The sequence below is a fragment of the Nicotiana tabacum genome, chromosome 13, assembly GCF_000715075.1.
Source record: "Nicotiana tabacum cultivar K326 chromosome 13, ASM71507v2, whole genome shotgun sequence".
Classification (NCBI taxonomy): domain Eukaryota; kingdom Viridiplantae; phylum Streptophyta; class Magnoliopsida; order Solanales; family Solanaceae; genus Nicotiana; species Nicotiana tabacum.
In genome coordinates, this window is record NC_134092.1 from 62,328,462 (window position 1) to 62,342,514 (window position 14,053).

Below are 14,053 nucleotides of genomic sequence, written 5' to 3' on the forward strand. Positions count from 1 at the left end.
TTCAGTTGAAATATCTTTGGTTCGAAGGTGGTCAAACTCGAGGGCCAAGGCAATTCGATACGTGTGGTTTGCATTTATTCTTCTATTGTCAATTTCAATATTAATCTGTCTTCTTAATTTGTACCAAGTTATATCACGTATCCTTAAAACCGCGTATAAATTCAATTGTTATCCGTTTTTTTTAGGGTAAACACGATTCATACCTCCACCGACTATTTTTAGTTTAAGTAATTGGATGAGCGACTATTTGGATTAATTCTTCGATATTATGGGTGTTAATATACAATTAGCACACAATTTTTCTTGGGTTTTCCTTGGGAAGTTGGTATCATGATCCATTGTGATTTGTAGATGTAGATATGAATTTCTAATGGAAAGTTTGCTAAAATAATAAAAACATTTGGGCTTTAAGGACATTCTTTTGATAAGAATTTAATGGGCTCAAATAAATGGGCCGAGCTGACCCTCTCTGCTTTTCCGGCCTATTTGTTCCCTCCACTTCCATCTCCATTTCTGCTCAATACAAAACCCTAAAACCCCAGATCGAATTTGAATTCTTCCTAGTGTTGGTTAATTTGTTCCTAAAAGCACTTTCACCACTTCTCTTTGTGTGGACCTCCACTAGTATCACTAATAATTATCGCGCAAAATGGTGGAATTGGAGGAGAGCAAGTTCGACATGCACCTGAAACTATGGGCACTTAGGATTCCTCGGGAGCATTGCAAGGCTGCTATGAGAATACTCCATGGGTATGGATTATCCTTCCTTTTAGATTAACTTTTTTGCTAGACAAATTATCATATAAACATTGTTTTCCTTGTCAAAATAAAAGTAAAGTATATGACATGAAGGTGATCCTTGATAACTGTGTAGGCGTTCGATGATATTCCTCTGCTAAATTTACGAACAAGTTAGAACATGCCTTATATTAGATGCTTGATTCTTGTGAGTAAATCGCACAGTTCATGTCTTCTCTATATTCCAATTTAATTAATTGAAAAGCCTTAATGTACACGGACTCATATTTGGAACTCGCTTTTCTCCCATCTATTGGTGAATTCTCCTTTAATTTACAGTACAAAGTCTTGTGAAAAGTCACATATCTGAAACTCATATTAGATGTTGTTTGAAAGATCACTCTTTGGCTTGCAACTGTATTTATTGTTATATTTACTGCTCTAGAGCACCACACCTTCTACAAAAAATGCTAAACATCAAATATTTTGGTGGTATCTCCTTTGTTGAGTGTCTCCTTTGTTATATTTACTGCTCTAGAGCACCACACCTTCTACAAAAAATGCTAAACATCAAATATTTTGGTGGTATCTCCTTTGTTGAGTGTCTCATTTACCTTTTAACTCTTTTTTCCGCTGCTGGTGATGAAAGATCATTTCTTGTAGGCATTTATTTGACAGGCCACGCTTAAAGCCTATCACTGAGGATCCAACAAATGAAAAAACCAGGTTCATGATTTTCTCTGAAAAAGTCAAAAGACCAGGTAAATGAATATGTTACTTTATGACAGATAGTCTAGGAACATATCCCCCTGATTTCTGCTGTAAATAGAAATTTCTTGGCTGTTGAGATTTGAGATAACTTCTGTCATGCATGAAAAACCTGAGCATGAGCATTCTCATTTTATGTCATGACTTGGAAAACAAGATCTGCTACAGGGACATCCTTGCAATAGTATGTACTCTTCTATGCAGACCCATAAAGAAGAAAAGAGAAACAACTAAAGAGTTGTCAAACATAAAGCAACGAATCAGAATATCTTGATTCACTTTGATGAAAGTTTTGCATCTTGTTGGTTAACTAGATTGCTGTTGGCTCCAATCAAGCTTAAATTTATCGCATTTTTTACCAGCTCGGGCAAGATAATGTGGGTTTATAGTTCATTCCATTGATCCATTCCTTGATTTAGAAATCTAGACAGGAAGCTCATTTCTGCCTCTTCCCATTCTTGATCAGATGTGATCTTCGGAATTGACTTTTCTTTGCCTATCATGTTTTTTTCCTGCTTCATCCATGAAAACACTTAGAAAGCAGAAAGCTCTTGGGACAGACATTTCTTATCAGTTTTATTATTGTTTTCTTCCTTTTCTTTTGAAGGTGATTGTTGGTATTATTTTGCGTTAAGGAGCATATACTAATGCTTTAGTTCCTATCCAGACAATTCAAGATAGGTCATGGGCTCTGACTATAGGAATTTCTGATATATAGTGTAATACTTCCGCTGGCAACTCTCTGCTTGCAATAGCAAGGTTGTGTGTTGATATTTTCTGTGTCATATATTGTTCTCAACCAAGTATTGGCTGTATGAATTTTTTTTCATACATTATTCTTAAGCAACTTTGTGACTCAGTAACTAGTTCATTAAGAGGACTCGTCATCCGTTTATGTTACTTGTGGCTTCTATTCATTTTCTGTCTAGTCTCATCCTGGGAGCCACTGTTACTAACTTTGGATGTCTGAGATTCAAATTTATATTGAACACTGGTACATTCTGACCACTGTCATCAACTTCTTTTTGCTAACTTGCCTACTTGTTTGGCCAATTATGATACAGACTTGTCTGATATTCCTGCACAAAAGCTTGCTGAACTAAAAGGCCTGTGTCAGTTTGAAGTTGCTCCCTATTTGCTGACACTTGATTATTCTTATTGGAGTGCAGGTAAGCGATTAGTCCTCCACTATGAGTTGAACTATGAGTCCTATTAGCTTTTGACAGTTCCTGATATTGTACATCTTTCTTTTGCAATACTGCAATCCATTTGACTTGAATAGTCCGGATTCTAGCTTAAATAATTGTCTCCTCTTTTCTCTCCCATTCATTCTGTATATTCTTTCTGAAATTATATAAACTTTTCTGAGGTGATAGTCATTTTAACCAAAATCATAGTGGATACAAATTATCATTAATGTTTGCAGAACAAGAATGATTTCAAAGCTTAGTTTGGGAACATCTTGCGTATTCCGTTACTATTGCAAAATGTTGCTCACCTTAATAAAAGGAAATTGTTGAAAGGCGCTGAAAGTTGTGTATCCTGCGAAAATAGAAAGGCACTAAAATTGTGTATTCTATGTCGAGTGAAATGCATCAAAGTAAAAGTGCATCAAAGACGAGAGAGCAGAGTTTTGATGGAAGAGACACATTAGGTGAAGATGGCAATCGTACTTCCATAAACTCTTGAATGAAGAGGGGAATATGAACATTGTGCTAGGTGATTTGGAGCACTCCAAGAGTCGTCGAGATTTTAGATTCTGTAGGCGCATAAGAGTTGAGGAGGTCGAGGGGGCTATGCGTAGAATGAGCTGGGGTAGAGCGACCAGGCTAGACAAAATTCCTGTGGAATTCTTGAAAAACGCGGGTAGGGCAGGCTTGGAGTGGCTCACTGGGTTGTTTAACATCATTTTTAGAACGAAGAAGATGCTCGAAGAATGGAGGTGGAGTACGATGATTTTGTTGTACAAGAACGAGGTTGATATCCAAAATTGCAACAACTATAGGCGTATCAAGCTGTTAAGCTATACAATGAATGTTTGGGAGGGTGGTAGAAGAAAAGTTGAGAAGGAGTGTTGTCTATTTCTAAGAACCAATTCGATTTCATGCCAGGTCGTTCGACTACAGAAGCCATTCACCTAGTAAGTGGAGTAGTAGTATAGGGAAATGAAGGACTTGCATATGGTGTTCATTGACCTAGAGAAAGCATACGACAAAGTACCGAGAGAGGTTTTTTGGAGATGTTTAAAGGCTATAGGTGTGGTTGTAGCCTACATTAGGGTGATTAAGGACATGTATGATGGAGTTAAGACTCGAGTAAGGACAGTGGGAGGAGACTCAGAACACTTCCCTGTTGTGATAGGGTTGCACCAGGGATCGACCCTTAGTCCGTTTTTTCTTTCCTTGGCAATGGACGTACTGAGGCGACACATTCAAGTGGAGGTGCTATGGTGTATATTATTTGCAGATGACATAGTTCCGATTGACTAGACGCGAGGTGGTGTTATCGAGAGGCTGGAGGTATGGCGACAGACCCTAAAGTCTAAAGGTTTCAAGTTAAGCAGGATAGGGCTGGACATATATCAGGTATAACCGATAAAATGTTATTGGGTTATCGATATCGGGTTATTGGGTAAATGGTTCGATAACGATTTAATGTTATTTGACTATTGGGTTATCGGTTCGAGTCTCGGTTTGCCCAATTTTATTAACGGTTTAACCGATAGCCCAATAAGTTTTAACAAAATTATTATTTTGCTCACTAAGTATATAAAGCCACCTTATGGTTTCAGTCTCTCAATTCTCTCGGCAGTTACTCTTCATTTTCAAACCTTAATCCTTAGAGTAAGTTTTAAACTTTTCTAAATTTCTCATCTTAATTCTTCAGTTAAGATTTTTAGTTTTATACTTTAAAGAATTAATTGTTTAGATTTTTAGTTTTTCTATTTGTTTCTTTTGTTGCACTGATTCTTTAGTATTTACAAGATTAGGATTTTATTATTTTCCTATTCATTATGCCCGCTCGCAGTGAGATAGTTAGTAAGATTAGATTGTTGAATGTCTTATTCCTTACTCCTACTAACTTAACTTTAAAAATTGAGATAATATTGGGATTTTCAAATGTAAATTAAAGAAAATTTTCTTTTTTAAAGTTGAAATTTAATCCATCTTTTTTTATGAGCTAAAATTCAGTTCCTTTCTCTTAGAAGTATGATCACGATTTCTATAATATAAACATGAATTTTTTTGGATATTTTTTATTCTTATCGGGTAAACCGATAACCGAACCGATAAGGATCGATAATCGACAAACCGATATCTTATCGGTTCGGTTATCGGTTTAACATATTTATAAACGGAAAATTAATATGCCGAACCGATAACATTCACAACCGGACCGATGCCCACCCCTAAAGCAGGACCAAGACAAAATACTTGGAGTGTAAGTTCAGCGACGTAACCTAGGAAGCAGACATGGATGTGAGGCTTGATACACAGGTCATCCCCAAGAGAGATAGTTTCAAGTACTTTGGATTAGTAATACAGGGAAATTGGGAGATTGATGAGGATATCACACATTGTATTGGAGCAGAGTGGATGAAATGGAGGCTTGCTTCCGGTGTTTTGTTTTTATAAGAATACAACAACAACAACAACAAAAACCTACTGTATTCCCATAAATAGGGTTTGGGTAGTGTGTACGCAGACCTTACCCCTACCTTATAGAGATAAAGAGACTGTTTCCGATAGACCCTCGACTCAAGGTCTTGTGTGATCAGAATGTTCCACTAAAACTTAAAAGGTAAGTTTTACAAAGTGGTGGTTAGATCAACTATGTTGTACGGGGCAGATTGTTGGATAGTCAAGAACTCTCATGTTCAGGGGATGAAAGTAGCTGAAATGAGGATGTTGAGATGGATGTGCGGCCATACCAGGCTAGATAAGATTAAGAATGAAGTTATTCGGGAAAAGGTAGGAGTGGCTCCCGTGGAGGATAAGATGCGTGAGGCGACGCTAAGATGATTGGGACATGTGAAGAGGAAAAGCACAGATGCCCCAGTTAGGAGGTGCGAGAGATTGACCTTGGTGGGTATGAGAAGGGGTAGAGGTAGGCCAAAAAAGTATTGGAGAGAGGTGATTAGGCAAGACATGGCGTAGCTGGAGCTTACTGAGGACATGACTCTTGATAGGATGGTGTGGAGGCTGAGAATTAGGATGGAAGGTTAGTAGGCAGTCAAGCGTTTCTCTTTTTCTTTCTCAGACCGGTAGTATTAGTGTTAGTAGGGTATCTCTTTATTCTTGGATTGTTGGTACTACCTATTGTTTGATTGCATTCTTTCGCTTCAGTTTTCCTAATATCTTGTTGTTGTTACCACTGGTTACCATTGCTTCTTTTCATCTCGTCTTTAGCCGATGGGCTATCAGAAACAACGTCTCTTCCCTCCTAGGGTAGGGGTAAAGTCTGCATACATACTACCCTTCCCAGACCCCACTTGTGGGAACTCACCGGGTTTTTTTTATTGTTGTTGTTGTTGTTGTTGTTGTTGTATTTAACGGTTCAAAACCATTAAAATTTGTTATACTGAGAAAGGAAATAACTATACCCTTAATCGCAATTTTTAGTTACCGTCCATTCTGGCAGTAAAATGATTATTCACGGTGGCAAAGCATTTTTGTTTTGATCACGATGGTAAAACTTCAGCCTCTTAACTCTCTAAACTGTAAGATTGTGTTGTGTATGACCTTATTGCGAGCTGGTGTGAGCTATAGTCAATAACCTCCTACATTATATTTCTTGTAGTAGTTTGGTAAGTTGTTTTATTTGTTAGGTTAGCACCTCTGTTTTATTTTAAATATTTCATAACCTGCCAAAAATATCATTTGTAAAGTAGGCATTTAAGTGAAATTGTGTCTCTCATCATTTTTACCCTTTAACATGGTTGTAGAGGCATCTACTTTTGACCCTTCGTATATTCTTGTGTCCTTTGTTAATCCAAACAAATTGAACTTGAAAAATTGAGGAGAGGTGTGGGGGACTTGCAACAGGTGAACTAGGAAGCAAATAATCTAAAATACAATAGTGCTCTCATTTGTGATCCTTGCTCTTAGTTGCATTTCTTTTATTTACCATCACCATTTCTTTGTTCATCAGCTTATATTCATGTGCATAAAAGTCATGTTAAGCGTACCATATATGATATATATGTATACCTGATACTTTTAGTTTTGGCATTCCATTTACACCTCCATCAATGTCGTGTCATTATCACACAAAATATGCAATCTTCTTGTCCTTTAGAATATAACTGACCTAAGAAGACATGCAATACAAAGTTATAAACTTTACGACCATTACAGATAGGTTATATTTAGATGTTGGTTTCAAATCCAATAATTGTGATTCACATGACTAGTTGCTTTATTTTCACCAATTGCTACATTGCAGATCATATATTAAAGCAGATTCTTCCCCCTGGCCTTGAAGTACCATCATCATTTGAGACAATAGTTAAGTATTTCAATGCATCATTTTTCTCTCTTTATCTTTTCTATGCTTTCTTTATAGGTTTTAGAGAATCTTCATTGTACATCTCTCTTCCTTGCTCAATTTCTGTACCTTCTTTAATTCGAAGTCAGAATTTTCAACACACTGTTCTTTCAACTGAGGTCCCTAAATAATTGAGGTGATATTTCTGCAGGTCACATTGCTCATTTAAATATAACTGATGAGCTTCTTCCTTACAAGGATGTAATCGGCAAAGTTATTTATGATGTATGTTTTCTAATTTATGTCCTTAATGAATGCGTCTTCCATTTAGCTATGTCTAAAAAAGGAATCAGCATACACTTGGCTTTCCCCTCTTATGCATGAGTCTCTGCTATAGTGCAATGTAAATGTTTTGCATCAGATTTAATTTCTTCACCTTAATATTTTTGATGGAACTAATTGATAAGAATGAGATACTTGTTTTTTGTCCCTAAACAAAGATCTTTCCTTCTTAAGAAATTGCTTTTCTTTAACCTAAGATTTGGTGCCGGACACTTGATTTTACCTCATCTGCATTAGGGCCAAGCTGCTCCCTTCCATCTCCTTCACTTTATCTCCAGGCATCCATGTGATAATATTTCTATCATGGTTTCAGTTTCTTTTAATGAGAGAATTCTACCCTGTTTCTGCCTTTCCCAAGTCACCGATCCTTTTCTTAATTTGACCAAGTTATTCATTCCTGATCCTTCCAGAAAAACTACCCCAGGATCCAGACAGTTGTGAATAAAGTTGGAACCATTACCAATGAATTTCGTGTGCCAAAATTTGAGATACTGGCTGGGAAAGATGATATGGTCACAGAAGTGAAGCAATATGGATCAACTTTCAAGCTTGATTATAGCTTGGTGTATTGGAATTCTAGATTGGAACATGAGCATTTAAGGCTGGTCTCACAGTTCCAGGCAGGGGAGACCATATGTGATATGTTTGCTGGCATTGGTCCTTTTACTATACCAGCAGCGCAGAAAGAATGTGTAGTGTATGCAAATGATTTGAACCCAGATAGCATTTGTTATCTGAAAATTAATGCCGAAATCAACAAGGTTGATCATCTAGTTTACCCATACAATATGGATGCAAGGAAATTTATTTCTCACCTCATGACCGTACCCTGTAACGGAAGCAATGCCGAAGCTGATGCTGATTTCTCTGAGAAACCCAGTGGCCAAGCAGATGGGGAGACACCATCTAAAGACTGTGCGTGAATTATTCAGCTGTATACTGGTTATCTTACCCCCAAAGCATTTCATTTGCTAATCTGGACTACCCCTGCAGATGAGGTCAAAGAAGTACAAGAGAAAACTTCATGCAACATTGCAGGACTTGGTGATTCATCTATGGTGGCAGCTGTGAGTGTAACTTCCGTGAAAAGACGTTCTGAGAGTTCTCAAGAAGGTGGGGCTGGGCTGGCAAAGAAATGATAAATGCTCTAGTGTGCTTTGTGATAATCAGTTATGTGCATATTTAAGAGTTAGTTTTCTGTTTATTCATGTCCAAAATGCTGAACCCAGTGTATGTGTGAATACCATGCTTTTGAGATGCTTTGAACACAAATAACTAAATTTGCTCATTTGGTGCACTAGAGGGAGAAGGCAGATCTGCTGTCAATGATGGTGTTTCTGTTGCTGGTAGGAAAAAAAGAGGACCAAATAAGAGAATGAAGGGTTTTGAGTCATTGAATACAAAGCCCTGGGAGCATGTGGATCATGTGATCATGAACCTACCAGCTTCTGCTTTGGAGTTTCTTGGTAAATCTACTATGATTATTTCTCCCTCCAAACATGCATATCTCTTAACTGTGGTCAACAGTTATTTTCTTGTTAGCTGTCTTTGTCCATGTTTCTGAATGTCTCTTTCTAATACCATATGTAGATTATCATGCAAGAATCTGGGGATATTTCTGATGGTGTTTTAAGCATGAGTGGAAATGTTTTAACTTTGTGTCCTAATTTTAGAATCCAACCAATTTACAAACTGCCGTAAGGAGGGAAATGTGAGAAGCTTGCCCATGGCTTCCAGCATCACCAACTTTGGGTCAAAGCCCGGAAACATGTTTTTCTTTTGGAGATATGTTAATGGACTGGTGCCCAAGAGTCGGAACCAATCTTGTCCTCTGAAACAAAAGGGAAAAGTAAATGTTTTCAAACCATATATGTTTGCTGGTCATCAGCTCATGTTATGATGTATTAACCACATTTTCAGGTTATCTAGTTTTTGATGCAATAAACCGTGCAAGTCAAGTCCATTTGTTGTATTTAGCATTCTCTTGTTCAACAAAGGCACCTCCTTCTGTGATAAAAATAGAACTGATATTACTCTAAGCCAGCAGGTTATAGCTGTGTTTTATGGGTGCATTTTCCTGGAAATTATCTTCTGTTTTCTACAACCTGCGGTTAAACAGAAAATGTGTTGGCTTGTCGTCAGACAATGATATTTGCTAATGTATTATAACATGAAGGCAATTAATAATTGCTTTCTGTTCCCTAGATGCCTTTAGAGGCCTTATCAGAAGGGGATACTGGAATGGATCTTTACCCTGGATTCATTGCTATTGCTTCATGCGGGCAAGCGAAACCGAAGACTACATAATTTCGGTAATTCCTAGTTTAAAAGTTAATTTGTTCTACTTTGATTAATTTGTTGTACTTTGACTTTGCATTTCAGTTTGCAAACAAGACTTGCTCACTCTCCAGTTATTTTCTCATGCTTTTATGATCCCTGAGCAGCATCTTGAAATTCAGAAATTGGTTGTGTGCTTGTCTGCTATTTTATTGTCTCATAAGGCCTCATTTGTTGCACTTAATGGAGGTCTGAATCTTAATCCTTTAGATCTCAGTGTATTTGTTTTTAAAATCTGAATCTTAATCATTTAGATCTTAATCATTAAGTGTGTTTGTGTTTTTACTTCACATCCACTTAATGGGTCTGAACACGTCTGTATGATTAAGATGATTAAGATCTAAAACAGACTTAATTTCATTAAGATGCTATCATCCACATTCATTATTAATTGGGGTCACTGCGTACCATTATCAACTACTACCATGCCACCCACCCCACCACCACCATTCTCAACCACAAGCACACTTATCCATCTCAACTACCACAACTAACCACCCTATCACCATCAACAACCAGCCGGCACTGTCCACCATTATAAACTACCACCACCCACCATCACCTTCCTCAATCGCAACCACCACCACCACCCACTATTATTAACTATCACCACCCACCACCACCATCCTCAACTATAATCGCCATCACTACCAATCACCACTAGCTATTACCCAGAACTACCACCATTAACCAAAACCACCACCTATATATATATATCTCTAGAGAGAGAGAGAGAGAGAGAGATTATTGATAGAATATTACATTATATATATATATATATATATATATATATATATATATAGAGAGAGAGAGAGAGAGAGAGAGAGAGAGAGAGAGAGAGAGAGAGAGAGAGAGATGAAATATTAGATTAATTAGTATTTTATTTGAATTTTATGTTTATTAATTTTCAAAGAAACATAAATTTTATACATTCAGATGTTAAAAAATCAAACAGTTTTAATCATTTAGTATTCAGATCTTAATACATATCTGTTAAACTTTACGGCTAAAAATACCCCTAGTCACTAACCGTTCACTATTAAAGACTAATTAGCCTCTAATCAATTGGGTTAACATCTATGACTGCCATATGGCTTAATTTTAGTTTTTAATTTTTAATCCAAACTCTTTAACCCTCCTACGAACATCTTCCTTATTTTTACCAAATCAGTTATTTGCCTTCCTCTATACTCTATAGAGGACTTCCCTTTGCCATAGCTGGTTTCTTTTACACTACCTTCCTACCCTCTCCCCGCCCCTTATCATCCACACCTTCTCTTCCTCCTCTATCGCCATTATTATCATTGTTGCCAAATAAATCCAACCTCCTACGGCAAAGAACCAACTAACAAATTTAGATTTAAAAAAAAAAACTAAGCAAGAATCTAGTAAATGAAGAAATCTAATAGCTTGGAATGGAATTTCCATTGCTATGTATTCTATTTCAGAGAAGCAGCCGCCATTGTGTGTTCCAACCTCTCTCTTCCATTAATCTTGAATTTTTTACAAATCCAACAAATTCTTGAACCATTCTTCATCAAAGAAAATTAATTTAAGACAGTTACAATAAACTAACCAACCCAACATAGTATTGAATAAGTTTCTTTCATAAAAAAGAAAAGAAAACTTTGGCAAATTACAGTTATCTTAGAAACCCACTAAATAAATATACCAATTTCTTCACAAAAATTTATAAAATTGAAAATGAGAAATTTAAGAATAATTACATAAACTTATCCAGCACAATGGCTTCTTTCGTATGAAAACAGTCTTCCCTCATTCTATTTTCCTCTTTCCATGCCATAAATTTGTATTCTATTACCTGTATTAATCATTGAATCAAATCTTGTCTATAAGGGTTTTTGATATTTCCAGAGAGGAAACGGGAGAAAAGAGGTAAGGTTTTTGCTAAAGAGAAAAATAAAAATGAAATAGAGGGAGAGTTTGACAAAAGGCCACGTGGCTAATTGGTGCTAATTAGCACACTTTGGGACTAATTAGTGTTAATCGGAAGCCACGTTAGTGACTAGGGGTAATTTTAGCCCTAAAGATTAACGGCAAGGACACTATTGAGCCAAATTTCAAACATAGGGTATATCTAGACATTTTTGTAAAGTACAAGGATATATTTGACCCTTTGCCCATTTTCAAATAAAGATGAATTTTATATATTCAAATGTTAAAAAACAAAATGTCTTAATCATTTAGTATTCAAATCTTAATACACATCTTAATATTCAGATGTATATTCAGATTCAGATGTGTTAATCTTAATACACATCTTAATATTCAAGATTTTGATATTCAAGATGTGTATTCAGATTCAGACGTCTTAATCTTAAAAAAAACAAATGAGGATAAGCATATCAATTAGCTGTGATGTGAATACTTTGTATTTGGTTTAACAATCAACATTTGGTTTTCTTTTAATTAATTTAAGTTGTTACAGGATAAGGCCCTCGAGATTGTTTATCTAAGTGTGAATTTGATAAGAATAATCCACTGCGAGACTACTATACCAAAGATTGGTAATAGTGTATGGGCTAACGTTGCAGGATTGCAGTAAAGCTTTATACATTTCCTCAATAATTGCTGCCCGCAAGATTATTTGAAATGTACTCGGATCATAATAAAATGGAACACGTGCTTGACATGAAACGATTTGCATCTTTAGTAGCAAAACTGAAATAGGAAAGTTCTTGGGGAATCTCAATGGGTTAATAAATTACAGATGCACTAATACAAAGTGGTAGTTGATTAACACACATTGTTTTCATGTTTACCAAGTCCTTGAATAACTAGATTGACTAAATCTATGAATCATGTTGTAGCTTGCATAGTATTCGATATCTGGGTAGTATATCACAGGTCAAGCTGGTTAAACTGCTCAGTTAATACTTACTAGTCTATTTTCTCCTTATAGTGCTACGGAGATCTACCTTTACATTGTACTTATTCCCATCCTTTAGCCTTTAGTTCAGCTAGTCTACATTTGCTTGTATGTCCGTGGTGATCTCAATTTGTTGATTTGCAGGTTGCAGAGTCTGCCCTGGGAGCCAGAATACAAAGCTCTGTATTTCACAGGGTTAGAGATGTTGCTCCAAATAAGGTACAAGCTCAATAGACTCGACCTCTTTGGAGCACAGCATTCGTATTGTTTTGATTCACGGTTATTATTCTATCTTTATGCCCCTGAAGCTGTTGTTTTCCTTTGGTTTTGCAGGCTATGTTTTGTTTAAGCTTCAGATTACCAGAAGAAACGTGCATTGATGATTAAGGGTAAACCATGATACTCTCTCAGGGCAAGAATCGTGAAAAAACAGAATGCACTTTGTAGCTGGATTTCAAGGTCGGAAGACATGGCACTAATTACTGTTTACTGTCTTGACTCTTGATGCATGTATTGGAGTGCGCTAGCCAAAAGAATCTTGTCCTGCAGAAAGTAGAAATGAGAGAAAACTTTGACAACAGCATCTACCGACATCCGATGTTGTGCCGTCTACCATTTTGTATTATCCGCTTCCTCTCACATAACACAACATAAACAGGAGCAGGAAACAGGAAATGCTATTATAGCATTTATTTGTGAAATGCTTGACCTTTTAGTTTTTCCTCTGTATTGATTGAGTTGATGCATATTTTACTCCAGGAGTAAATGAAATACTTTTTAAAGTGACATTCTTTTCATATGAAATTCATCTTTTTTTTTAACCCAGCAATAGGGGCTGTGCGAATGCAGGTCCCCACTGCCACATTTATGACGTTCGCTTATCGGCAAACATGGTTCAATTTCATCCCCTAAGCCCCTTCTCCTTGATGTATACTTGTGGAAGTTGACGATGGAATTATCTTTTGGAGGATGTATATCTTCTTGAATAGGAATGGCACCAGAGTGTCAGAGCCACTTTTTCCTGAAAATCAAAAGCTACAAAAAGCTTAAAACTTTGATGAAAAAAGAAGTATAAACAACAATAAGAAGGATTGCACGAGCCTTTAAAACACGTCGATTTTGGTTGGAAAGTAGGGCACTGTCGAGGATTCTTTTCACTATCCTTGCAGAAAAGAGTCAATCCCCCATCTACTAGCCAGAAGGTGACAAGCTCTTCAACTTTTCTGGGCCCAGATCTTTTCTTTTACTTTATTTTATTTGCTCCACCTAGACACACATTTGTCATGAGATTTAATTCATTATTCTATAGCAAAGGAAAAAAGGGAGTTGATGCCGGAAAATAAAAAGAAAAGCAAAGAAACTGATATAGTGAGAAATTACAGAATAAAATGGAAGTGACGAAAGGACTACTAAAGTCGACTTTTAGTTCTTTGGTTACCTGAAAGATCCTGGTCCTTTTTGTTAACACTTTCTTATGACTCAAGGTGATCC

General features: G+C 36.5%; 1 protein-coding gene across 4 annotated transcripts; it reads left to right on the plus strand.

Annotated features, from left to right (window-relative positions):
• The first annotated feature begins 514 nt into the window (after positions 1-514).
• LOC107765683 (tRNA (guanine(37)-N(1))-methyltransferase 2) lies at positions 515-13,346 on the plus strand. 4 transcript variants are annotated; one of them, XM_075228004.1, is made up of 11 exons: positions 515-750; positions 1,402-1,499; positions 2,571-2,675; positions 6,952-7,012; positions 7,203-7,278; positions 7,746-8,250; positions 8,329-8,448; positions 8,637-8,801; positions 9,541-9,647; positions 12,707-12,781; positions 12,896-13,346. In XM_075228004.1, exons 1-11 carry the CDS (start codon positions 650-652, stop codon positions 12,947-12,949), a joined length of 1,467 nt encoding a protein of 488 aa, XP_075084105.1. In that variant the 5' UTR covers positions 515-649; the 3' UTR covers positions 12,950-13,346. The 4 variants fall into 4 exon arrangements, with proteins under 4 accessions (XP_075084105.1, XP_016439837.1, XP_075084106.1 ...); XM_016584351.2 differs by lacking the exon at positions 7,203-7,278 and having other exon boundaries at positions 6,952-7,013; XM_075228005.1 differs by lacking the exon at positions 2,571-2,675.
• Positions 13,347-14,053: the final 707 nt, after the last annotated feature.